Source organism: Atractosteus spatula, chromosome 14 (genome assembly GCF_055471065.1).
Source record: "Atractosteus spatula isolate fAtrSpa1 chromosome 14, fAtrSpa1.hap1, whole genome shotgun sequence".
Classification (NCBI taxonomy): Eukaryota; Metazoa; Chordata; class Actinopteri; order Semionotiformes; family Lepisosteidae; genus Atractosteus; species Atractosteus spatula.
Window position 1 is genome coordinate 14,959,151 of NC_142719.1, and position 27,239 is coordinate 14,986,389.

Genomic DNA, 27,239 nt, shown 5'->3' on the forward strand with positions numbered 1-27,239 from the left:
TCGCCAGAAACAAAGGCAGCAGCATCCATACGTATCCAAAACTACAAGCCTGCAGCATCTACAGTTCAGCTCACTTGGGTTATTAAAAAGAGTGACACACTGTGTATAAATGATGTGATTAGTTTTTCTTAATGAAAAACATATATGCAAAATGATTTCTCACTACTTTGCAGTGAAAATGCCTCTCAATGTTTTTTTCAAAACTGCTGATGAGCGCAGATGAATGCTCGTGTTGTTTTTAATGTTGATCAGGGACCCGCAGGGAAGGACGGGCTGCCAGGACATCCAGGCCAGAGGGGGGAGCCGGTGAGTCATCCACGGGTGGAGAGAAACAATACAAGCATAGCAAACAAGGACCTCCGTGCACAAATAGACGCATGGCCACAGGAAATAAACATGTTAGCATATTAGCTCCTTTCTCCAGGTTTTCCCATCTCAAGCCCTTCTTGTCCCTGCTCTCAAAAATGGTTAAAACCTGGACAGAATTGTACGTTAGTGCAACGATACTCATGTCTGATAGTTGTGTGTATGCTTAGTGGTGTACAAGCATGCATCTGGATGAGTATAGAAGGTTGTGTCACAGGACACGTCTCTTAATCAATAAGTCTGTTGACTCTGGGGCTCAAGCACTGGTATTTGCAGGAGTGCAGGGCTAGAGGGCTAGATTTTTTGAGGGTCTAGATACAAGGATGAGATCGGGCCACTGGTTTTTATTTGTCGTTTCCCAGCAGAGGGAATGCAGTGATGCCCATGACTGACACCGAGGGTGAGATCAGATCCTTGGTTAGCCGAGCTCATGTGTTCTTTTGTCTCCCCCAGGGTTTCCAAGGGAAGACGGGTCCGCCCGGACCTACTGGAGTGGTGGGACCGCAGGTGAGAGTCTCCCTGGAATTACTGCACCTGCTCTGCACAGGGCCTTTCTGTAGGCATGTTCTCAGGGTCAGAGTATATTTAAATGTCTTGTCCTTAACATTTTTACTCATAATCATGGGTTTCATCCATCCATTCTCTAAACACTCTATCTAATTCGGCATCATGGGGGAGCCGGAGCCTATCCCAGCAAGTACCTGGAGCAAGGTGGGATACACCCTGGATGGGATGCCAGTCCATTGCAGGACAGACAACATAGACACAAACACACACACACCAGGGCAGTTTTTCCAGAAGCCAATTAACCAACCAGCATGTCTTTGGACTGTGAGAGGAAACCAGCGCACCCGGAGGAAACCCACTCTGACAATGGGTGAACATAGAAACTCCATGATGCTAGCACCCCAGGTGTGGAACCCAGGGCCCCAGCGCTGCAAGGCAGTAGTGCTGACCACTGCACCACCATGCTGCTCTCTTACTAGCATCCCGGGTCCAGAATCGAAATCAGGGGTTCCATATTTTTTAATTATACCTCCACCCCTTTTAGAGTCACTAGCTGTTTAAAGACCCGGCTCTCCAGGTGCTTCTAATACACTCTTGGCAGTGAAAGGGAGACGCGGGCGAGCTTCTTCGTTTGACACACTGGAAGCTCCACAGGGCTTCGCAGGAAGGTTAGTGTTGGTAAGCAGGGCGTCGCATCTCTCATTGAAGCCTCTGCGAACATGCAGGCTCTCTTTCACTGAGATCCGAGAGAGCCGTGGCCCTGGCCAGCCAATCTCAGCAAGAATCCTGCAGACCCTCTGCCTCCTGAGAGCTGCTGCTTGGGCACTCCTGCAGTCCTCCCACAGTCAGCTTGTCACATGACCCAGCTTCGATCCAGAGATGTCTCAGTCGTGGGACTCGAGCTGTGCTGAGCAAGAACCTTTAGTGTCGAGCCGCCTAGGAGCCCCTTGGCTGTTTATCACACCAAAACAGGTTACCCAAAAAACTGCCATAATACTGTGCATTTTGTTTAAGTTATTTGGAGAGTGCTTAAAATGTAATGTACTCAACGACTTCACCTTTCCAGTTTTGTTGAAACGTTTAGTACAAGTTACATCTTAGTGGGTCTGGGTGAAGAGACGGCAAAGCCATCTCTCCATGAGCAGTCGTCGGGTCAGTAGTGGACAGTCCAAGCCTCCAGTTTGGCCTGGAAAATAAACTTCTTTGCTGGAACAAGTTTCTATTGAGTTTGGCGCAACATCTGGAAGAGACAAATTCCACATCCAATCAGGATTATTCCCCAGGGTCAGCCATTGCTACGTTTCTAATGTTAATTTGCAAAGGTACTCTCATTTGTTTGGTCTGGGATTAGGAGGAATCTTTGCTGTAGGATTATACTCTTTGTTTGCTGAGTTTGCTAACTGAAGGCTAATGCTGTATAAAGCACTCTCTGAGGAAGGATACTGCTTGAGAATAGGAGAATGGGCTGCTACTGCATTCATTGGCAGTGCACAAAACACTAGCAAGCAGCACCTAAAGTGGACTGCCCAGATTTGCAACTTTAAGCAGCACATTTTGCTCTGCAGCAAAGAAAAAACAACATTGACAATCTGCTGGTTCATTTGCCAGTGCCAATATAGGAAATGCTTGCTGTGATCTATGTTCATAATGCCATTAAGCAGCTGTACCCCACCTGCTGACACACATTGTGCGGCTTTAGGGTTTGTTTTAAGTACCTCGCTGGTACAGTTCCACTTTATCTCGGGAGTTAAAATGCAGAAACGGAAGAGCTGCTGTACCGCACAGAGTGTGGGGGGTGAGAATGACAAGGGCTTATGTCAAGGAACCATGCACAAACAAGCAAATAATGACAGCTCTCTCTCATCTGTAGTTTGCAAAGACAAGCATGCTGCTTGGAGGGGATTTAGGTGGAGTTTATTGGATTCCAGTGAAGATTGCTCTTGGGATGAATTAAAGACCTTTTTTGTGAGGGTTTTACCTCCCTTTCCTCCTAATAAACACACTGCACACCAAGGGTAATGCAGAGATGCAATTCCATTAAAGGTGGAGGCTGTTGGCGTGACGGGGTCTTCAGGCACGTGGTGGGGATAGGGAGCGTGCCGTGTTGTGTCCTGCCAACAATGCTCTTTTTGGCTTTCAGGGTAAATCGGGAGAGACCGGTCCCATGGGAGACAGAGGGCACCCAGGGTCGCCTGGCCCTCCTGGGGAGCAGGGTTTACCAGGGTCAGCTGGCAAAGAGGGCGCCAAGGTGAGAGGAGAGGGAGAAATTGGGGTTCAATGTATTTAGCACACTTGTATGCCTGCCTCTGGACTGTACATACATTACTGTTGTGGTTGCAATCTAAACCTAAGACGTTTTTCTTATTCATTTAAGTTTGGCTGATGCTTTTGACCAAAGCAGCGTAGATTTTGACACACTTGCACGGCTCTCATGAGGTATTTTACCAGGTCAAGTGGCTCTCTAAAGGCACAACATCAGGGCCCTGTTGAGGATTTACACTCGCAGCCCTCTAGTTAGAAGTCCAGAGCCCTAACCACTGCTCCACATTGCTGTTCCTCAAGGGTGATCCTGGCCCTCCTGGCATTCCTGGGAAAAATGGCCCCGCAGGACTGAGAGGATTCCGAGGCAGCAGAGGGATTCCTGGAGCCATGGTAACTGCATTTGGGGTTTTGTAGTTCGTCCGCTACCGCAACCTTCCAAAGCAGAGAGCTGCAAGATTCCAGACGGTTTGATTTGCTCAGAAATGATCGGGCTTTGTACATGCCAGAGTGCTGGCTTCTTCGTTCGTTTCATCTGCTTGGTGTTACTTTTTTTTTTGTCATCGCCCTCCTGTACGGTATTGCTTTTAAATTGTTCTAATAAGAGCTGCAAGGCCTGCAGCTGCAGCGCACCACTGTAATAAAAGCAAAATGAGTTTTTTAAACCGGCCTACACTTTCTCATCTGTAAAACCACTTAGTATCAGTTCCAGCGCTGATTGCCACTCAGAGCTGATGGCACTTAGTTTGCTGAGGGCCTTGCACCGCCAGACTCGCCGTGCTTCACACACACAAGCGCCAAAGAGGCTTTGATGGAGAGTGAGTGCCGTCTGCATGGTCAGTGCCAGTGTGTCACCACAGCCTCTCACTGCGATTCATTGAGCCTGCTCCCCTGTGATTGCTGTCTTTCCTCTCTCTAGGGTCCCCAAGGGCTGAAAGGAGCAGAGGGTCCCATGGGGTCTCAGGGTCCAGTCGTAAGTGCAGCTGCTCTTCCAGTTTCCCTCTCGCCGTGTCGTGTCTGATGTGAGGGAGACTGCAGACTTGTGCCTCCCCAGACGGTCAGGCTTAGCCCATCCCTGAGCCTCTTTGTGGGGGCTGTCTTCAGTTCTTCACACTACCGACATGAACGAGTCTGGGAACCTGCTTGTCCGCCTCTTTTTCCCACAGGGTCATTGTACAGCGGTCTGCTTGCTGCTGGTGCAGGCTTTGTGACCCACCTTCGTGTTATATCGGTAACATGATTTATTTAAGAGGATTGTGCTGACCATCACCGTCACCAGCAATGAGCTCTTGCACAATAGCTCGTTTTCTTTGTGCCAGGATGACTTCCCTTATAAAAGCTTGCTGTGGTCCACCCTGGTAGAAAACAGGCTAGAGAGCAGTGAAGTGCAGTGAAAACGTAGCAGAAGCACAGTGAAGTGAAAGCTTAGCGAGATGTGCTAAAGCATGCTGAGACATGGGAAAGCTATATGACCGCAGTGCAGAGTTGATGTGGTAAAATGTTGAATGGGGGCTGCTGTACCTAGGGGAGACGGTGAAATCTAGTAACCCAGCTGGTGGTGTTTGACATGGATAGACGCTGTCCAGAGAGGAAGTCCCCTGACCAACCCTCCTCTAAAAACATCAGCTCAGGAGCTGCTGTTCTTCCGGGGGAACTGGGCGAGCGGTATAAGGATATAAGAAGTCACAGTGCACTTCAGTATAGTTGTGAAATGAGTGTGTTATTTGTTATCATTAAGTTTTGGAGAGCCAAGCAGTGTTCTCCCCCTCCCTAAGCTCTAGAGGTCTGTCATTTCTGGTGAGCTGTTGTTATATCTCGATACAGCCTGAACAGCCATATTGGGAAAAGGGACAGATTTGGAAAGAATGTGTATTTAAATGACTGGATGGAAAGAATATTTCTGACCTGCAGAAGTACCGGTTATTTCTTCTGTGTCACAGTCCCGGCCAGCTCAAACTTTGCTACTGGGCCACACGACATGTGTCCAGCTTTTATGTCAGAAAGCCAGTCTCTGCAATGGGGAGAAAAAGAACATGGAGTATGGATAACTGGTTAAGTGAATAAACAGTGTATTTCAGTAATACTGTGTATCAACTGATAAAACAGACCTTTAATAATGAACAAACTGAGGTTTATATTGACAAAGCTGGTGCCAACATAGCATGGAGACAGATCCAGGGAGTGAGACCCTGGACAGAGGAGAAGACGGGCAGAAGGACCGGACGAGCAGATCTTGACACATGTGCTGCTGCTCACTTCCTGGACAGGGAGTCCCAGGAGAGAGAGGACCATCCGGAGCAGCGGGTGCCATTGGCCAGCCTGGTCGTCCTGGCAACGTCGGCCCACCTGGACCAATGGGAGAGAAGGGAGAGCCGGTAAGAGTCCGAGCAGCCTGCCTCTTGGCTGCCAGAGTCAAGCCGCTTACTGCTGTCTAGTAAAATCTGAAAATACCTTCAGGAGCAGGGAAATATACTTCCACACTGCCAACTTTCTCTTTTCCCTGCTAGTAAAGAATCCTCTTTCTACTGCAGGGTCAGTGGGGTTCCTGAAGATCATTTTTGTTCTTTAAAGATGTGGATTCTTTTTGATTTACTGGAAATGATCGATAACCGAGATTCTTTTTTCTCTTCAAATAACAGAAACCAATCTGTGATCAATAGACTTGGGTTCCCTCTCGAGCCCCTCGGGTTTACTCTTAATCTTGCACCAAAGATTTTGGTTGTATGACAGGATTTGTGTTCAACTTTCCCTTTTCTGAATTATTGTGGGATTTGCGTTTTTGATCGCTCGATGCTGATGGGTAAAATTCTCTGCTCTGTTCTGAAAGGCTGAAACAGAAATAGAAACAGTCAGTGAAATTTCAGAAACAAAGCCAGCTGGTTGTTGGGCTTTGGTTAGCTTGTGTTTCGCTCTTGACTTTATGCCAGTGCGTGGTTGTGGAGCGCTGCAGAATTAATCCATGCTGTATTTTGTTCCTGCACCGATGGCTCTGTGCTTGCCCTCCTGTTGAACTGTACATGATCAATGAGAGTTGTTTTCTACCAGATCTTCAATGATGTCGATCTCAAAGATTTTACATCAGGGGGTGTCCAGTCCTGTCCTTGGAAGGACCATGTTTCTGTGTGTTTTCATTCCAAATCAGATCATAACGAGTTAAACCAGCTGGTTACTGGATTTTAATTGGACCATTTCAACAGCTTCTCCTAGCTCTTCGGGGACCTTTATAAATGTCACCCCACGAGGATCAGGACTGGACGCCCCTGTTTGAGATGATAAAAGAGAATAATTTGCCTTAAAGGAGAACGGCAGTCCCTATTTCTCAGACCAGTTATTAAATCTCAGTAACAAAATAAATTCATTGATGGTATAGAAAAAATTACACAATTCTGAATCAAACACAAAATCATGAGCTTTATGAAAGTACTGTATGGTCGCCATGTTGTTGCAAGCTGCTGGTCTCGCAACGGGCGAGAGCGAGAGTTTGTGAGAATTGTGACTTACACCGACCCTTCCCGCTCACTAGTCACTGTAATGGCTAATGTACTGTGATATACGAGCAAATAAGTACAAGTTGTGCAGCAGACATGTTCCAAAGTTAGAGTAGTAGTTGTCAGCAAAACCATCTTAAAGTCGAGAGCAGAATTTGTATCGGATTGAAAGAGATTAATTCACAAGCCTCTGTCTCTACAATGTAATAGTGCTGCTTCACATAACTGGAAGTTTTGTTGCCTTATTGTGAATCGCAGCCTATGACAGCAATATGGTGCTGCGCATACCTAGAAGTTTAGTCTCTTTTGTGATGTAAATTGGAGGCTTTACACATGACTGTGTGCATTTTGCTTTCATTGTGGTTTGAAATGCACTCATCAGTGCTGATTTCTTTCAACCCTGAAATATAAAAATAGCGTTGCAGTTCCCCTTTAAGTCTTTGATCAAATAATAAATAGAAAACAGACACAGTGTGCTGGTTTAGATCACAAACATTGTAGCCTACCTTGCTGCTGTACCACTGTTGTAAACTATTACAGACTGGGGTTGAGAAAACCTGAGATAAAAACGCACTTTCACTTTTTATGAATAGTTCTGTGTGCTAACACTAGGTGGCAATGCAGGCAATACAGTTAGCCTATACTTCTTTAGAAGGGGTCAGTTTTCGCACCAAAGAGTGTTCTGGGTCAGAAAGATGAAGAGAAGTTAAAAATGCAGAATATATTGATTTATTGATACAGTTAACCCTCGGTTTAATTAACTAGGCTTTAACATAACTTTGGATGTAACAGACAATATCTGCTAAAGAAGAATTGTCAGAATAAGCTGACTTTCCCTGCAATGGCGATGAAAATCGGTTTTATTGCAGTAAAACAAAGTAAAAATAAATACTACATAGGTGTGAAATACAGGAATATGAATATAAGGGGTAGGGTCAGTCGCTTAACATGGATGTTGTTGGTGGTTTGTATGCTTTAGCAAGTTTTATACAGTATATTTATGATATGAAATTAAAAGCTTGAACATTTATGATAAGAAGGCACAGGAACAGTTTTTCATATAGTACTGTATATATTGTTTCTTGCCTAATAGTGTTTTATCCGTCGGTAAAAGACACCCCTTCCCGCCTGTCAGTCTGTTAAAACAAGGGTGTACTGTACATTTTTAACTTGAAACTGCAGCAGTGAGCGAAAATTCAGGTTACACATTCCAGGGAGCAAACTGAACCTGGCCTGGAGTCATGCCACACATTACTGAGGAGCATACTTTATTCACAGTGAAAGTGTGGCCATGTAAACTGCATGTCATTTGCCAGTGAAGTTCAGAAGAGAGAGTAGATGGCTCGATCAATCGCATTGATTACATAAGGAAAGCCACTGGATCGATACAGCAAGCAAAAGCTGCTTGACATTAGGGATCTTCTCAGGTTTAATATCAGACTGCAGGTGTTTCCTGAAGGTCACTTGATCAAAAGAGCCACGTCTTGCTCTCATGGAACAGGGGCATCCAGGGGCTGTTCTTGGCTTGCATTTTCCTGCTACAGTGTTGTAACATCTGGCTGACCTCATAGCCTGCTGTCATCACTGAGTTTCGCTGCCTAAATATCAACTTCAGAATCAATGGAAGATCACTGTGATCGTATTGCGTTGTAGGAGATCACAGTGATGTCAGAGAGAGGCTTGTTCTGTTCTGAAGGCTTACAGAGCCGTGGTGAAGGCAGGGTGTCACAGTGCCATGCACAATCTAATAAGAACCGGGGAGGAGGAGAGCTGGAGAACGCTCACTGCAGGAATGCTCATGCTTAATTCGAACTTCCCTGCACCTTTCAGCCATATTTTGCTTTCATTATGCTCACGAGTCCTACAGCGTTCTCCGCGTGCTCTTGCTGAGCTCTGTCGCACCGCGAGCTGGTAAACCTGTAACACAGCGTTCGTAGGTCGGGCGCGCGAAGTGACAAAAACGGAAGCAGGGCATGAGCTGCTGCTCTCTGGACGGTCGGGCAGGTGTGCTGCTGCGTGCACATAGTGATTAGTGAGGGTGAGGGTGGCTGTCTTCACTGTGCTCTGGGTGCTCCAGCTCACCCTCGCTGCTGCAGAGCTAGTAACAAGCACAGCGGAAAGTCCCTAATGCTTAATCCAGCACTAATTTGCTGCCAGTGGGAAGAGAAAAGCAGCTGGATCAGTGAAGTATATTTCTGCCTCTGCTTCCACCTCTTCTTTGCAAAGCTGAAGGCTGCCGGCTTGCTTGCCGCCCTGCCTCCCTGCCCAGCGCTGTGACCTTGTGCTGCACAGGGGGCCACAGCCCTAGTGCTGGAGCTTGGCTCTTTCAGCTCAGCAAAGCCGTCTTACATGTAGATGTATCGCAGAACAGCAACTGCGATGTATCGCCTTGCAAAAAGCTGTATAGAGTACTTCAGTTGGTATCACGTATGCCTTAGAGTCCTGTTTATTATCATGCTGTGTTTTCATTATAATATAGAAATAGAGTCTGTAAGGTGGCTTTAATGTGTTTATTTACATATACAGTACAAAACGTCAAATTTAGAATCCAAGGTTTGTATTTATTATTAATTGCAGTCAGTTAATCTGAAAGACATACCCAGACAGATTAATGAGCGAGATGTCATTGCAAGTTGGTTTCCTGCTAAATATAGAAGGTTAGAAGTTATTAATTGGCTTTAATTTTTAATCATTCTGAATTGAAACGTGGAGCGATCTGTCTTAGCGAAGGCTGAGGTCTCTGGAACAGGCCAGATGGAGAAGATAGACCCCTGCGCCTCCTTGTCGGGAAAAGGTTTAGCTGTTTCTTGTGGCGGAAAGAAAAATCACAGTCCCTCTCGTTCAGGAGTAATCACTGGCCTCTGCCGTTCCTATTGACCTGCTTATATTTCAGGCTGTAAGGTCCTTTATCGTTGGCTCTTTAGCCTCTTAAAGATGCCTAGGATCATCAGTCAAATGACAAGCTGTAGTTTATAATGGCTGACTTTGATTCTAGAAGTCTATCGTAATATTCCCATGGATCAATCCTGATGTCCTGTTTTTGGTTCGTGGCCTGTTCCCACAGGGTGAGAAGGGGCCTGTGGGTCCAGCTGGCCAGGATGGGGCACAGGGCCCGGTGGGTCTCCCAGGAGTCGTGGGACCCCAGGGACCCCCAGGAGAAGACGGAGACAAGGTAACACCTGGTCGCTTGCAGTTTCTTTTTTAATCGCAGAATTAGCTTTCCTCTGTCTTCATAACAGTCAGCTGCACTCCCCGTAACTATTTTGAAGTGAGGAAATAAAAAAGAATCTTACAGAACAGTGTTTCTTGCTAGTTTTGGAATTTTAAGGTATTTTTTTCCAGTGCACTCTAAGGAAATCGCATGCAAGGAAACTCTTGAATGTCACCCTGCGAGCGAATAAAACACATGCAGTCCTGATCTCCTGCTTGTAGGCCGAACCCAGGCAGTGCAGCGCTGCAATAACACCTGCTCGTTGTAATATACCGTAGCAGCTACTGGTGTGAACCGTGCCTGCGTTCACAGGTGGGGTGAGCTGGAGAGAGAGACTCAAATGAGGATTAATGGTTTGAGAAATCTTGTTGCAAATGGAAGTGTCAGAAACAGAACCGAAAGGCAGAAGAAGTGAAATGCAAGCAGAAGGAAAGAGAAAAAACCTGAAATTGGACATTACCAACAGAGAGAAACCTCACATCGCACTCTTTAATTTTCTGTAGCCGCTGTTGTGTAGGCACAGGCATTGATAAGATCTGGCTGTAAGAGACGTGAGGCGTGAAGGTGAGAAGTATTGCACTCTGATCTCACTGCCCCCGTTTCTTCATTCTCCAGGGCGACATGGGAGGGCCCGGGCAGAAAGGCAGCAAAGGAGACAAGGGCGAAGCGGTGAGTTTTCCTCAGGACAAACAGGAGCGAAACGTAACTCCTAAAAATCCACCGCGGACTGGCGGACTGATCGGCTTGAAGGCTTGGTCTTCTTTGTACAAGAGCAAGCGTCCCAATGGCTGAGAGGCTTTCACGGTGCACCGCAAGTGAGAGAAATTCAGTATCGATTACATGCCGCCCTGCTTTGAAACCGAGATTGCCATCATTTGTTTGCTGAGTTATTAAAATTTCTCAGTTTGGAGTCACTGAAAGACTCCTCTTTCCAGTAACGATCCCTGTCTCGGTACAGGGAAAACTGTGGCCCTGCAGAGGGCTCGTCTGTCAGGGCTGCTCCCAGCTCTGTGAAGAAGCTCAGCCCCGAGAGCAGGAGTGACACATCAGTCACTGGCATTACAGCAATGTCACACTGGGCGGTGGGCGCCTGGCAAGTCACAAAGTAACAGCGCTGTCGGTTATTCTAAGCTGTGTCGCAGTGGCTCAACCTGAGGAAGGGAGGATTGAGTAGGTGGTTGTGTAGAGTGTTGAGAGACACATTTGCTGTTCTGTCTCAGTAGTACAGCTTCTGTCACTGCTAATAGGCCCTGGCACGCCTCAAACAGCCGTGCACTGTGATTCTTTGTTTCCAGACCCGTTTAATCTGTGCACTTGAGGTAACTGGATTCCTCTTCAAGTGAAGTCCCAACAAAAGCTGGATTCTCCCAAAATATGAGGCACTGCAGCATGCCATTCAATTATTGCAGTCACTGAAGCACTCTTGCTGTTTCTAATCTTGGCATTTTCTCTCTTAGGGGCCCTCTGGACCCCCAGGTAGCCAGGGTCCGATCGGACAGCCTGGGCCTCCGGTAAGTGTCCTCTCTGCATGTGGGTCACCTGGTAACGGGCGCGGCTGGACTGCAGTACCTGCAAAGTGTGTGTGGGGTTACTCACCAGAGAACAGCAATCTCACATCTGAGACTTTTCTTTATAGACTGTGACTTATTGATTAGTATAATATTATCTATTATGACAGATGTTCTGTATATTATAGCAGATGCGTTTTTTTCTTGCCTGATTGTGAATGTCACTGTACAGTATGGCTATGGAGGTCTTGGATCATGAAGCTGAACCCCTCTCTCGCATGTGTTTCTAGGGTATCGACGGGGAGCCGGGCCCCAGGGGACAGCAAGGGATGTACGGACAGAAGGGAGACGAAGGATTACGGGGCTTCGTTGGCCCCCAGGGCCCCACCGGACTGCAGGTGCGCTCTGCTGAGAAAGACACAAACCAAAACTGTCTGTAGCTGGAACAGAAGATACCGCATTCCTCAAATGCGGCAATTCCTTAGTCAGTGTTTTTATCTTCAAGCATTTGTCCTCCCAGCAATCCCTAATTAGCCCACTAAAGTACCAGAAGGCATGTCTCTGGTGCAGACTGCCTGGCACGAAGCGCTCGGTTACAGCCCAGTATCTGCAGAGAGATGAGGCCTGTCTTAACTTGGGTATTGATTTGCGTGCAGACTTTTCTTTCTGCAGAGCGGCAACTGTGACCCTGCAGTCTAGCGTGCACACACAGGTGCAGTTTAAATGAAAATGCAAATATGATTCCTCCACCTTTTCATTAACAACAATGAGCCGTGATTTTTTTTGGGGGGGGCTACACTGACAGTAGTGAGGTGGCAGGTCTTTGAGCATTTTGTGTCCACATGGTGATCATGCAGCACTTTCACAAAGTTCACAATTTTGCGCTTAATTCAAAATTAGTAAAATGTTTCTATACCGTCAATGAATTTATTTTCTTACCGAGATTTAATAACTGGTCTGGGAAAATGGGACTGCAGTTCCTCGTTGATACTGTACATCCTACTTCTGTGTGTCTGTGTGAGTGTGTGCTGTGCTGTTTAGCAGTCCTGATGGATGTACCCCATCCTCCTCTCTCAGCTTCATGCTTGTTTATTGTTTATTGTGCTCCTCTTTTCACAGGGTATGCCAGGGCCACCAGGAGAGAAAGGAGACAGTGGGCACACGGGGCTGATGGTGAGTATGGTTATAACTCTCGCTATTAATGTAGTAGGTCTGATGAAGATAGATGTTCAATGCCCTTTCCGTGTTAATGGGGAATATGTGAAACTGAAACTCTTTGGAACTGAATATCTGTTCCTCTTAATTGACATTTTTATCTCATGAATTATCATTTGTGGCATTATTTTTTTTTAAAGCAGAACTTTTAAAGAAAAGGTATGTCTTTTTAGGGATTCCTTGTAGGAGTTTCCACTTGGAACACAAACCCGTCCTAAATATCTGCAGCACAGATAAACCCATAACTGTGTTTTTCCATCCGTCTCGGAACGAGGCTGCCCTTGTTGGAGTAGAAAGCTGGCAAGGCTGGATGTATCCACTGGCAGAGCCCGGGGGAATTTGGGCAGCATGCCCAGATAACCTTTGTGTGTTACCTGCTTTATGATGATGCTTGCGATTAGCTTGAGCTTGCAAGCAATCGAAACCCTGAAGCAGTCGTGCTCGTTAATGCAAGGATCATGAAGAGGAAACTTAGCAGGTCTAGTACCAGGAAAGCTGTCAGGAGCATTGCTCAAACCAGCACGCTTTATAAATTACAGGGCAGACTGGATGGGAGCTGTGGGTCATAGGTGGAGCTAGGAGGATGCGAGGCAGAGATGCTTCTTCAACAGCCCAGGCCTCTGAGGCTGCTGCCAGGCCTTCACACAGGACTCTGCTCCGTAAATCAAAATCCTGTGACAGAGCACCGCCAGGTCTGGCAGGGGCCTCTCACTCCTGTGTGGCGAGAGTGAAATGCTTCTCCTTGCAGCGTCAGTCTTGGGCAGGGCTGTCAGGGATGGGATCACTCGGGCGCTGTGTCCCAGGTCAGGGCATCCCTTGCAGAAAAAAACAATCAACAGGCGTTTGACTAATTTCTACCAGTGCAGAAGCGGGATGAATATATGAATATAGGAATGGGATTTCGGAGATCCCGCCTCCCGCTTCCCCCATCAAGCCTTCATCTCCTCATTGTTTCCGTGTCTCGCCATGCTGGACATCTCTGAAGTGTCACCGAGGCAGCTGTGAGGAAAGCGCTTTCTCCTCCCCTCCGCCTCCCAATCTTGTTCCGTTTTAATAAAGAGGATTTGACGGATCGCTCTGCTGCAGGCTCCGGAGTCATGTCAAACCCTCAGGGTTAATCGCCGGGGGGGGGGCGCCGGAGCGAATCCCAATCCGAGCGTCCGCAACTTACAGAACGGCAAATCGAATAAGTGAACAGGGAGGGGGAAAAGAATCTAAAAGGCAGGAGAAGCAAGCTCCCACAAAGCAAAAGGGATAAGATGATCAGCTGCAATACCATTTTCAAGCCTTTGATAAAATGAAAAGGGCAGCCCTCAGCCTACAGGCGAACAGCACTGAACTGATCTGATTGCAACTCCGAATTTGTTTTCTTGAAACACCCAGCTCCTCGCCAAGCACGATTTTCTGCTCCCGATCTGCAAAGTCTTTATCAGGAAAGGCGGATACCCACCAGCAGAATGGAGAACAGAGAGAAAGCCAACAGCATCCGACAGTGCCATTGAGGGACCGTAGCGCTGACACAGACTGTGACTGGGCATTATGGAGGCGGACAAGAAGTATGTTAGGGTTAAGGATGAAAAAATGCTCAAGCAGGGAGAGACAAATACCAGATTTTCCTTTTATCCTCTGATCTTATTTCATCTTGGAAAATGTCACACCACCTGTTTTTTGAGGTCTTGACTAGTACCTGTGGAGATGCCCAACCCCGAAGTACCCTTGGCTATTCTGAGACCTGTGGAGAGCTCACTGCTGTGCTGCCTGCTTACAGCCCCAGGTCCAGCCCTGCTGCGGGTCACCGCTGTGCCCTGCCTCCCAGGCTGACGACTGTCTGGTTGTGAGGTCACCACGGCCACACGCTGGTCAGTCACTGAGGTCACCTGGGTGGGTTAGCAGCTCCTCAGCCCCGCCCTGCTGCTCCAGTCAATATGCAGTTGCTAACCCGGCTGGGAATTGTACACTGATGATAATAATACGGGACACACATGGTGCTGTGCTCTGTGCCAGGAGCTGGCAGGATAGTGATAACTGAGTCTGTGGAGGAGGGGTGTGAGAATACGGTGTAGGAGAAATTTTAATATAACCTGGCTTAATAAAACAACAGGGGACGCTTGGTGTCTGTGATGTATAGACATTAGAATATTCTCTAATTCCACAATTCTGTAACAGTAAAACAAGAACATTACTATCAGCCCATACACCGCACAGCAGGGCTGAATGAGGTTGTGTCTATGGTGAAGATTTGTATTTGCCATTCAGAGCATGACCAGATTATAAAAGATTTCACATAAAAAAGCGGAAATGTAGCACAGTGTTAGGAACACAGTCTAGAGTTTCAGCATCTGATTTCTTTGTCTGAGTCCGATTAATGATTCAGTTCCTGCCCTGGCTTGTAGACTCATTATCTGTTAACTTGTGCGCAGCTGTCGCATAGCGCTGTGCAAAGGAGCGAGCTCTTTCTTAACCAGAACTGGCAAGCGAGAAGAGGCGAGATTGATTGAAAGCTCGTCGCCGTAAACGAGTTTCTTTTCAGCTTTGGAAAACAAAAAAAGTCCTGAAAAGTGGGAACATTGATCCACGATGGTCATCATTCCGATCAAAACCCTGGGAAAGAGTTACAGTACATTGAAATAACAAACTCACTTTAATGGTTGCCTTGATTAGTCAAGATTAAACATTGTCTGAAACGGAGTGTTCCTTGAGGGATGTCAGGCTTAATGCTTGTGCAATTCACTTTGAGCTCTGGATAGGTTTTTAAACAGCACTGACAGTGCCACTATGTTGTTTTGCTGTGGTCTGTATCACCTCTAAATATTCTTTCTTGCCCATTTTCAGAAAACTAACAAAGTGAAAAAGTAACACCAACTGATTCACTTCCACCTTTTTAAGGCGAGTGAGGTTTTTTTGCATTGAGATTTGTCCAATGGGTGTCACATGATTGGGATTACAGCAGGGAATCGATAGGCAAGGGGAATTGTGGGGGAATCAGACTGAATATGTCCTGAAGGATGATGCTCGTTTGGAGCAAAGGCTGATCTCCGTAGGCTGATCTCCGTAGTCAGTTTGCAGTCACATGTGCCAACCAGACGATGGCTCATGGTTGGCCAATTGCCATCAGGTCTGAGCAAGCTTGAGTCACAGAGGCCCACTCATGACACAGCAGCGCCCCCTACTGTTCACCCATGATCCCACAGCGCTGAAAGTGCCATTTCTCCACTCTGGGATTAGTGGTCTGAAAGACAGAGAGAGGCGGGAATGTGGGTACTGGCAGTTCCAAACTCACGGGCGATAGGGTACAAAAATCAAAACTGTTGCTGTATTCCCACTCTAAATCAGCCTCAGTAAGGTTGCTGCTTTAAAAAACTGAGAAAACCGCTACCACAAAATCTCCATATTGATTTTGGTTCATGGATCTACTGTGCATGTTCTGCAGCAGGAGAATTGTTCTTAACAGTGATGTTTTCATGCGATGCAGTATAGTGGACAAAAGTGCTGCGGCCTCACTGTATGGGGTCTGTAGGTTCTCCCCATTTCTGCATTGTTCTGCATTTCCTCCCTTGATATGAGCAGGTGGCATGGTGACGCAGTGGTCAGCATTGCTGCCTTGCAAAGCGGGGCCCCTGGATTCAATCCAAGACCTGGGCTGCTGTCTGTGTGGAGTTTGCATGTTCTCCTCATGTTAGTGTGGGTGTGCTGCAGGTGTTTTGGTTTCCTCCCTCAGTGCAAGCACATGCCAGTAGTGTAGTTGGTTTCTGGGGAAATTAGCCCTGGTGTGAGTGTGTGTGTGTGTTTGTGTCTGTGTTTGTGCGTGTCCTGCGATGGTCTGGCATATCCTGCCTTGCACCTGTTGCTTGACAGGATAGGCTCTGGCTCCCCTGTAACCCCGGGATGGACAAAGGTGTTAGAAAGCACATTGTTGTACATGAGTACATCCAGTCGTGTCCCCCTGCGATGGACTGGCCTCTCATCCAGAGTGAGGTTCTGCCTTGTGCTCTGTACCTTTCAGGTGACCGTTCCCCATGACCCATTAAGATTCAAGTGGTCTCTGACAAGTGATGGACGGGATAGTTTTTAAATAATGAAAGTTGAAATCAAACACTGCCCTGTTAGACGTTTGATTTTGAGACACCTGGTTCCCTGAGCTTCGAGCCAGCATTAAGCTAACCGAGCAATTGTGGTAAGTTAAGCACCTTCCTCTGGTTACTGATGTTTCTTCTGCTCTTGTCTGATCTCTCCTAGGGTCCCCCCGGGCAGCACGGCCCCCGGGGAGCGCCTGGGCCCAACGGCGGAGAGGTGAGTTTATCTGGCTCCTTTTCTTGTCCCAATGTGCAGATCAGCTCTATTTGAACAAAGCAGGAGGCTAGAGGGTAGTGTGTTAGTTAGAGCACACACAGCATGGTGTGCTCTCACAAGGTCAAGATCAAGGTGGTGCGCCCAAGAATGTCCACAGTAGGTACAGTAGGTTGTACAGTAGGTGACAGCTGCTTAGTATTTCATCTTCTGCAGAGTCTGACCAGAGTTCAGTGTAGGTTAGCAAGCAGTGTACTGTAAGTCAGGCAAGTAGTACTGGCGAAGACATGAATACTGGGCCTCAGCATTTTTAGATGGCCTAGCCCTTAGAAGATATACCGCAGCACAACCTTAATCACCTTTCATTACACCAAAAGGCTGTGTTTAGGATACAGGCAGTCGGTGGTGCTGTGGGTGTTGAGCTGATCTCACAAGCTGTTTTGATGGAGTCAGTGTCCATCAGTCAAGAGATACAAAGCCACAGAATGCAAAACCTGTACTGTATTTAGTGCCAAGAAAGGTCATTTTTCCCTTTATTCCTGTTCAAAAGCCTACGAAATGGAGATAACCAGTAGGAGAGGACCTCCTTGCACCTGAGGAGGAATGGAAACGAGCTGATTTGCATTGTATTTCATTGGATGGCCTTGGAGTATGGTCTGGCTTGGCACAGCGGTGTTAGCACTTGGGCACTATCGTGTTGTGTACAACAGCGCTGTACAGTATGTGTCGCTTGAACAAAGGCATATATTTATCATGTAACAGAACACTGTGGCAATTAGAAAGCCTTTGTTGTATTATGTTTTTCTTGTTTTCCTTTTTCTTCTTATGGTACAGTCAAAACCTGCAAGCTGCAAAGCAGAGCAAGCCCATCTTGATCAACGATGCTTGCTCTAAGACCCTTAACAAGTACAGGACAGCACAGGCTGAGAGACCTCTCTATCACCACACATTCCAGGCACCCCTCCGTGCTGGCGTTTCGTGCTCTGCCATGCGTCTCCAACAGGAGACTGCTCACTGTTCATCAGCTGCAGTTTCTCTCAGAGCAGGGCTACAGGAGAGCACACTAAGCAGGCACGCAGGGGCCATAGATCTTGTTAGAGCACTGAACATGATCTGCCCAGCTGCTCCTTTAGATAGGAACAGTGTCAGGAATAAATATTATTAAATTTGATTGCCTATCTGCCGAGTGATTAATGACCTTTCTCAGCCCAAGGACCAGAATCTGAAGTCACTGAAATAAACTGAGATGCCCGCGGACTGCTCTCTCACTCCTAATATATTCCCTGTCAATATCCTCGCTGGTTTGCACTCTTAATGGAAAGCCAGCTGGTTGTCTTCCAGACTGGCTGGGAGATAGCAGGGGCCTGCGGCGACAGTGTTAGTCCTTACCCCTGACGTCTCAGGCTCGTGCCATCACAGGGATTTATCAGCAGCTCAGAGGCAGCAGGGCACAATCCATAACTCCCCACACACGAACAGTGCCTAAGGTCATTTCTTTTTCAGCTATAGCATCACTTGAATAGCAGCCGCACACACCCTAGACACAGCCACACTCGTTTCTCTTTTTTTAAAACAAACTGCCTTCTAACCTGTGGGGCCTGAATTCGATTTACTATCTGTACATTAGGAGACATACGTTAAGTGTTGACACCGTGTGTCTTAAATAAGTTAATTTGCCAGAATGCCTGAAACTACCACTTGCCAGGATGAATCAGTGTTTCAGTAAAGTTGCAGGAGGTATCTGTGCCGGGTGCTGTATTTATAATCTACAACATCATGGGTGACCGATGAATAAATAGCTTAAGTACTGTTAAATTCTAAAGCTATAGTTAAAGGTGGCAGCAATGCTACTGCATTAAGACAGGAGGACAGATAGGTGGCTAAGAAGATACACATCCACAGATTAATAGATAAAAATCTATAAACAGCAGGGGAGCACAGGGATGGCGAAGGAGAAGTGCCTTTGTTCTTGGGAGCGTTCTCACTGGGACTACAGCACACAGGGCTGTGTTTCTCCAGTCATTAGAGTGATGGATTGGGAGGCCAGGGAGTGGGACTTTTCATTTGTTTTGCTCCCCAGTTGGGTAATACATCAGGTTAACGTGATTAATTTACATCAGCCATGTAAATGGGTGTTTCAAAATGTGGGGAAGGCAGAGGGGAGAAATAAGGGAAGACGAGCAGTCGCCTCTCGCACAGAAAAACAGATTTGCATGGAAAATAATTCCCGTGCACCGAACCCCTCAGCCGAGAGAGATGATCTAGTCAGTATTAAATATTCCGTGCAGTAAGGGATACACGCTTCACAGGGCATATCCTTTCTTCCCAGCAACTCCGTGCAGAATTTAAAGGAAAACTGCGCGTTGTTCCCCAGCGCCGGCAGTGCTCGCAGATCTGCGGATCTGAAAAGGCAGAGGGGAGCAAGTATCTCTGCCGGAGCCACTCTGAAGGTTCCCATAGAGCACGACGAAGTGAACGGACCCTGATAAGTGACAGGCTGTACAGCCCCGGTCAGCACGGTCACAGCAGAGGGCCTGCAGGCGACATTCGCTCCCGTTCTTTCTAGTAGTTCAAAGAGAACCGATTCCATTTCACAAAGCCTTCCAGAAGATGGCCTACCATTTACTTTGCTGATCTTTTACTTTACTAATTTGCTCTTCCGTTGCATATTTGTTCTTCAACCCATACAATGCACAAGACTGCGAATGTGAAAGTGCCCCACCCCTTCAAGAACCTGAGCTGGTCTTCTGTCGGCCGGGCCAGTGGATTTCTCACTCCTCTGATCTCCAGTGGTCCCGAGAACACAGAGCACCAGGGCTTCACGTCTGGAGAGCACGTCTTGAAGGGCGCTGTGCTCTGGTTGTGTAAACAGCAGTCCTGAACACTTTCAACTTCACGCTCCCAGCATTGGATGCTTCATCAAGTGCCCGTCCGGTTTCATTAAATAAAATGACCCGTCCTGTCCTGACGATTCGGTGTGGTGCCTTGCCTCGTGGAGTTCTGCAGCTCTATAAACACAGTCCCTCTGCACCTCTGCCCTCCCTCGCCTCCTTCACTGCCCCTCAGGTCCAGGGATTCATGCTTTGGAACCAGTTGCCAAGACATCCAGAGTCTTGAGTTTTTTGAGCCACCTGTCTGCCACTTACAAGCAGTTTGCCCCTGACTGGCACTGTCAACACTGCTGTGTTATCGGGTGCTGTGCCAAGGTGAGGGGAGGGTGTTTGTTGTGGTGCCATGAAAAATTTCAGCACAAAGTGCAACAGCGCTGATAGGAACAGACTGGCTCTATCACTGCTGTGGTGCAGAGCTGGGAGCTGCTGTCTCGGAGCATGTCGGGGGAGCAAGTGGAATTAGGAATCCAGATGTTCCTGATGTTGCCTGCACCCTGGATCTATTTTTAAGCTGAATATAAAAATGTTTAAAATTTCACCCTGCGTACACACACCCTCCCAGACTTGATCTGTGCTTAGCTGTTGGAGGTCCTGGATTACTCCAGTTGATGAATGAGAGCTGTGCAGTGTTATATAGACTGCGCCCTGCCTCGTTATGTATGAAGACAAAACCTGCTTGCTATAGTAAAGCGCTTTGTGTTGTGCTTGTCTGAATAAGATTTTCTTTCACAGGATTTGGAATCTTATGGTGAACTCTTCACAAGAATTTAACTGTTTCATTTTACTGTGACAGTCATGCACCCAGGAATATACTCCAGTCGTGACAGAAGCTTGTATTCCTGGGTAAGTCGAGATACTGGGAGCCTAAGCAGAGGTTCATCCAGTCATGCACGGCCTGCTCTTTTCCAGGGTCCGTTGGGATTGCCTGGAGGTGTTGGACAACCAGGACCCGTGGGAGAAAAGGTGGGTCCCCAGATGGGCAGGGGGTCGGGGAGAAGAGTGAAGAGGGATTGTGGCCTCCAGAGGTGAACTCCGACCTTCATGGTCACTGCTCTAACCCAGAGCAGAGATTGACACCCGTAGGCATTGTGTGGCAGAACAGTGCAGCACCTGAGAGACGCTTCCTAATAACGAAACCAATTCCAGTGCAAGCAGAAGACCATGACCTGTGCTGGTTTTTTCCAGGGGGAGGACGGCGAAGCAGGAAACCCTGGGCAAGTGGGCGAACCAGGCCCCACCGTGAGTGACCGGCCGCTCCTAGTTTGCAACACAGAGTCCGCCACTTTACTTTCACTGTCACACACAGCCCCGTGGGGGGAAATGAGAAGCCACAGTTCAGTTCGCTGTGGATCTGAATTCAGTTTATGACACGAGAACTGAGGCCTGTCGTTCTCTCAGAGATCAATTTTAAAACACAGGCCATGTCTATGCGCTTTTATTCTCGGACACAGCAAAAACGGTCTCCTGTGTTCCCTTATAGAGAGCCAACCACTGTGCTTGAAAAAGGATGTATTCAGAGCAAATGGATTTTAAATGCCAGTGTGGAGACACTATCTGTAAACCCTAGAAATGCAGAGCTTGCATTATCAAATTATCACTCATCTCCCACAGCCCAAATAAAAACCATTCACTGCCAGAGTCACTCGACAGAGGTACTGCCTGCTTTCCTAACACCTAGGAACTATGAAGGAGCAAGTAAAGGTTAATCTCAATAGCTGAAACACAGTGTTTCTTCTATTTTCTGCCAAGGAATTAACCTTTAATTCTTCCTTTGCAGCCAACACACACTGATAGCTCAACACTTGATTCAAACCTCTTTAATCAAGGAACTATTTCTTACTAAATTACATCAGCCTGATCAAAACCTTCACATCCCAATGACATCTTAGGTCAGCATTGAACACAAAACAAGAGTCCAGGCAATGCACATCCCACAGGGCCTGATGCAGATGATTACTGCTAAAGGCTCAATATTGAAAGCAGGTGGTGCTGAGGTACTGGGGTACAGTGGACAGCTCTGCTCTGTGGGCTCTGGGTTACTGACTTGGTCTTGCATGTGGTTGTTGTGATCACAGCTTCTAGTACGTGCATGAGAGCTGCAGTTTTGTCCCTCTGATGTGAACCACAGGTAGTCATTCCTTCAGTGTGTGCTCCTGTATTGATCCATTGTTCTCCTGGGACCTTGCATTTTCAGGGTGCTAAGGGAGAAGTTGGAGAAAAGGGAGACACGGGCCCACCTGGTGCTGCTGGTCCCCCCGGGGTCAAAGGTCCTCCTGGGGAAGACGGACCCAAAGGAAACACTGTAAGTAGTGGTGGTCAGGGCTCTGGACTCGTGACTTGAAGACTGCGGGTTCAGATCCTTGGACGGGAGCTGCTGTTGTATCTTTGAGCTAAGCTTTGCACACAGAAAAGCCTGGATGCACAAATGTTAGTTGCTTTGGATCAAGCAGCTGTCAAATAGTTTAATAAAAACCTAAGAAAGGTTCCAAGCAAGAACCAAGGTTCAAGAATGTTTGGTAGTTAGTAACTGATTGATCCAAGGATCCCATTCAGCCTTTTCTTCACAGAAGCCAGGGTTAACAGCTGCACCAACATGGCTGGGCATCTTGTTCCACATTCCTACCACCCTGTGTAAAGAAGTACCTCTTGTACTTCATGTACTTTCCACTCGTGTCCTCTGGCTGCAGTCCTATAGAAGTCCAGTGGACTGACTTTGTTGATGCCTTTGAAAGATTTTGAATACCAAATAATGAATTGTATCAGCTGCCCTCATAATCTTTGCTGTGTCCTTTTGCCCGTAAGTGTAATGAAAGTCTGCTCTCGGCCTTAGGGGTCTGTATTTTCAATCAAATCTCTAGTCAAGTGGCTCAAAGAGTGTATCTGGCACTCAGCGTCTTGAGTAGACAGCGTCCAGCTTAATGAAAGGGATTTACTGACGTGTGCAAGCAGGCTGCAGTCCTGCTATGGCTCAGACCTGTTTTGGCGACAGGCTGCCTATTAGGAAGAGACAAGCACAGCAGTGACCTGCGATTGCATAGGGCTGCTCAGTCACTCAGCTAGCTTGCCAGGCACTCAGTTAGCCCCTCAGTCACTCACTCAGTCATTCGGCTGCCCCAGCTGCCTAGCTTGCCCGGCCTGCCCCTTCCTTCTTTGAACATCATGGAGCTCGTTAGTTTCCTTGACGACCGAGTCTCGTTCCCTCTCACCCTCCATCTCTAATCTGTCGCCTTCTCTAGTGCTAGGAGCAGTGACTGTCAGAGAGTCACTCTGGAGAGAGCCTTTTCAACAGGAGGCTGTCACATTCGTCTTCTCATTAATTCGTCTTAACGTCAGCTGCTTAACCCTGTGCAGACGGCAGCTAACTGAGCTTTGGAAGGACGGCTTTTCTATTTTCTCTTGCTTTGACGGTTTTACGTGAAAAAAAAAACACAGAGCAAATTATTCTGTATACATGTCTGTCTAGTGTAATCACGGTTTCATATTCATCACATTCCATTCAGTCACTGCAGAATGTCAGCGCAGTGCACCACGCAGTTAACCTCATTTCATGAACAAGGGCTGTGTGGACAGAAATTCACCCGAAAGAGTCTCTGGGTTAGGCTGACAGGATACAAAACACCGGGGTGAGAGAGGGAGGTATCTAACCTGTGAAGTAAGGAATGTGCAGTATAGACTCGGGGGCAGGATATCTTGAGGAACAGGATGGCCAACATCTCGGGTTGAAGCCCTGTTGCAAATAGCTGGAACTGGGTCAGTCCCACACAGTTCTGCTGGAAGAACGGGATAGCACCGGGCTGTGAGTATTTCTGAACCTTGGGGAATACGGGCCCATGGCCTACTCAAGCTGTTAGCAGAGAGGTTCAGCCCTTCATTCAGTGGAGGTTCCTGGTATCCTATCCAATGGATATATTTTTTTGTACATGTACTGTATTTCTCTGTCAGAATCCACTCCAGCGCCAAATGCCTTGTTCTCTGACAGTTTCATTGTCAGAGTCTCCCCAGAGACGACCTGAAACTTTTCTACTAATAGTAGCCCAGCCACCCATTGTAAACAACAACTTACTGTAGGTGTGTTTCAGTTCTGAAGGAGCCCTCAAGCAGCTCTCAGCCTGACTTCAGTTCTGTTGTTGCACAAAGAAAGGACATTGCTGTCTGACCTGACAGACATAAACATTAACTCTGGTGTGTCTATCAGTGCTGGAGTGGTGCTAAAGATGGCACTCCATGCTGAAACATGGCCACTGAGTAAGAGACCTCCTGGGACCATTCCAGGCCATCTTTTGCCAGTATATAATGGCACTGAGACCACAGGGCACCTAGGGGGCTACAGCAGTGGAGGCGCCCACTCCAAATGCAGGCCGAGTTTACTGGTAGTTGTGTTGTGTCGCCAACGACTGTGTGAGTGGAATTTGCGAAGAGGAAGAGTGCCACCTGGGGGCAGGGTTAGAGACTCCTGCGTCTTATTTAGCGCCTGCGCGTTCCCTCGGTCTCGCTGGAGCTGAAGTCTGTATTCTGGCCAGCAGACATGTGTGAAACTCTGCTCGTTTGCTTTGACCAGCCTCAGACCACGCCTGCTGGTCCTCATCCTGCCTGTACCCGTGTTTCCACTGTGTTTCTCGGTGGAGAACGGTCTTAAACAGTGAGATTCTTCATAAGTTAGGGATATAGTAAAAAAAATAAAAACTCCAAATTAAAAAAAAAATCAAGAGCCTAATTGTTCTTGAGGACCTTAAATACAGACGCAGAGCAAAGTAGTGTGGAGGAAGCCTCGCAGCAGGTGATGAAAGGGTGGAAATGAAACCGGAGACGAGCCCTTTCTGACAACACAGGCTCTGCTTTGAGTCTGGACTCCGGAGTGATGGCAGGGCCGGTCAGAGGTGAGCTGGATGCTCTGTTCCTCTCACTTTCCCTCTGCTGCGTCGAAGAGAAGGTCAATAGAGTTTCAGATCTCACCAACTCGCCCCCTTCCTCCCCTCGTCCGTGGATTAACACGGGCACAGAGTGGGAGCGAGGAGGCGCGGAGTATTTATAGGAACAGGACAGCATGGGTTTGATGAGAGTCTTGCTCAGAGAGGCACAGCACCTGCTCCCAAACAGTTTCTTGCTCTGATTTTTTTCTCTCGAAAATAAGTGCTTTTTCTCAAAAGCCTTGCCAAACGGAAATGCATCTAACGAACACTGTTTGCTTAAGCAGTAGGATACTATGTTGATGTTTTGAAGGATCTTAGTTCTAATGAACTCTAATTTCTATCAGTGTTTAGAGTGAAAAGATAAATCCTAGCACAAAACGACTCATTATTAAATAATTGGGAAGAGCTGTATTAAGGGTAGCAGGGACATTGCAGCTTGCCAGGCACAAACTGTGCTTAATGAGAATGACTGCTTTATGGAATGCATGCCAATATTTTGAGCTGGATTGACTGTATACACCACTGACACCTGACACTCTCTCTCTCTCTCTCTCTCTCTCTCTCTCTCTCTCTCTCTCTCTCTCTCTCTCTCTCAGGGTCCCATTGGATTCCCAGGAGACTCCGGTCCACCAGGAGAGCCAGGCGTCAATGTGAGTAAATCCCAGGAATACTATCCACGCTGTTTTCCAGTGGCCGGCAAGCAACATTTGCTCCGGGTTTTCAAGATATAAAATTCAATGCTTCACAGTATGAATTCATCGACAGCAGTACATAAACAGAGGGAGAATTTCCAAACATCACAAAGAATGCTTCCCAGCCAAACATCAAACACGTTTTTTTTTCACCAAGATCAGAACACATCGAGATTCGTACACTTGTCAATCTGTGAGGACACAAGATCTGACGCATCGAGCGATGCCACGATGTATGCTTTTACAGTGACCAGAGTAAGGAATCTGTAGATTCTTTCAGAGTATCTTTTATACTGTCCCTTTCAGGGGTACAGTACCTGCAGAAAATACTGGTTTCTGACCTGCAGCCCTACCTAGCCTGCGACCTGACTTCAAATAAGAAACAACCTCCTCCCATTTACTGACCTACAGCCAGTGAAAGGAGACACATCAACTGCTGAACAATCCCCTCACATGATTATACAGGCAGGAATAGTCATTAAAAACTAATGAGGAAGAATTTCAATCACATCCAGATGGTAGAATAATTACACACCTGGTACATGCACGAACCTTTCTACTTCTTTGATTTGTAATTTTTTCTTTTGTCAAATGATCTGAAAAACCGAGGTTAGAACAGTTTTGATCCCGAAAAGGAAGAAAGTTTCCATATCATAATGTCATTATTATATAATCCCCCTTTCATCACCCTGTGCATATTGGAAAGAACACTGTTATTAGCTGTTACTGTTCAAACCTTGTGATCCACCTTTCTTATCAGAATAGGATAACTCTCACGAAACATTTTGAGAACGGTCTCCTAAACAATTAATGTTACAAAATAAATTGCTCATCAAGAAATGGCTTGGCTTGTGTCCTCTTCAAATTCTCTTCTCTTTGTAGCTCATCCAAGTCATATTTTTTTTTTCCACATACTGGGTTGAAAGTAGCAGAGAAACAGTAGGAAGCTGTAGTGTCCCATAGATGTGATCAACGCCTGCCAAATCTGCTTTGTGGAAAGAGTTGAGCTGATGTGTCTGTAGCTACTGTATGTTGTTGAACAGGAGTAGTTTGTTTCTTATTATTTTTTTTAATTTCTCTATTTTCACCTGTATTGAACAGTTTTAAAAAATGCTGTGGTCTAGTATAACTGAAGTCTGACTGGAAGAGCTGCTCAGCATTGTTGTTTTTTTGTAGAATTCTCTGATGCACTCCGTGACATCTGTACGAAAGGGGTAATGATTATTCAATGTAATGGTCTCCTCTCTGTACAGGCCCATTTATCTATTTCAGCAGTCCTGTTAGCTGGTGGGAAACAACACATTACTTGATAAGCACTCTGTCCTGGGTAGTTCATAAAATTAAAACAATGTGTCTCATTATTTAATTTACTTCCCATCTAAAAAAAGACCCAACAAACGTGCAGCACATGTAAAGCCAGTGCAGTGGCCAGCCTGCGTGACGGGACTCTCAGCGCAGCCTGAGTGCGCAAGGGAGCGCTCGCTGAGAGACCAGCCTCTTGATCTCCTTCTCCGGCTCTGTCTCTCCCAGGGGCTGGATGGCGGCGTGGGAGACAAGGGGGACGCGGGCGATCCCGGGAATCCTGTAAGCTTCTCTTATGTTGTACTCTGTCCCTTTTTTTTCCCAGAAACCTAGCTGCTCTCTGGCAGTCAATAACAAAATCGCTTTCTTCGAGCAAAAAGAAATCTAATCCCTTTTTTTTGTGTTTTAGTCTTTCATGTGTCCGAATAGTTGCAAATGCTCAGATTTATGTGTGTTGTAGTTGTTGCTTTAAGGAACATCTAAAATACACTGGGAGGCATTAAAACTCAGCAGATATCTACTGTAACCAGTAGTCTTTGTTGTGGTTTTAGTGCATCTCGGTATATTTTGGGGTTTAAGTGTCTCAAGGTAGACAGTTTCTAT

General features: G+C 46.9%; 1 protein-coding gene across 1 annotated transcript in view; it reads left to right on the top strand.

The window, feature by feature from the left end:
- Positions 1-27,239, top strand: part of LOC148820749 (uncharacterized) — a 115,869-nt gene that overhangs the window by 75,080 nt on the left and 13,550 nt on the right. The window contains exons 36-52 of the mRNA XM_088931864.1: positions 253-306; positions 820-873; positions 3,014-3,121; positions 3,436-3,525; positions 4,052-4,105; positions 5,400-5,507; positions 9,685-9,792; positions 10,447-10,500; positions 11,289-11,342; positions 11,630-11,737; positions 12,459-12,512; positions 16,791-16,844; positions 20,642-20,695; positions 20,918-20,971; positions 21,927-22,034; positions 25,239-25,292; positions 26,865-26,918. Of these exons, the coding sequence (XP_088787990.1) occupies positions 253-306; positions 820-873; positions 3,014-3,121; positions 3,436-3,525; positions 4,052-4,105; positions 5,400-5,507; positions 9,685-9,792; positions 10,447-10,500; positions 11,289-11,342; positions 11,630-11,737; positions 12,459-12,512; positions 16,791-16,844; positions 20,642-20,695; positions 20,918-20,971; positions 21,927-22,034; positions 25,239-25,292; positions 26,865-26,918 (1,224 nt within the window). The remainder of the gene's footprint in view (positions 1-252; positions 307-819; positions 874-3,013; positions 3,122-3,435; positions 3,526-4,051; positions 4,106-5,399; positions 5,508-9,684; positions 9,793-10,446; positions 10,501-11,288; positions 11,343-11,629; positions 11,738-12,458; positions 12,513-16,790; positions 16,845-20,641; positions 20,696-20,917; positions 20,972-21,926; positions 22,035-25,238; positions 25,293-26,864; positions 26,919-27,239) is intronic.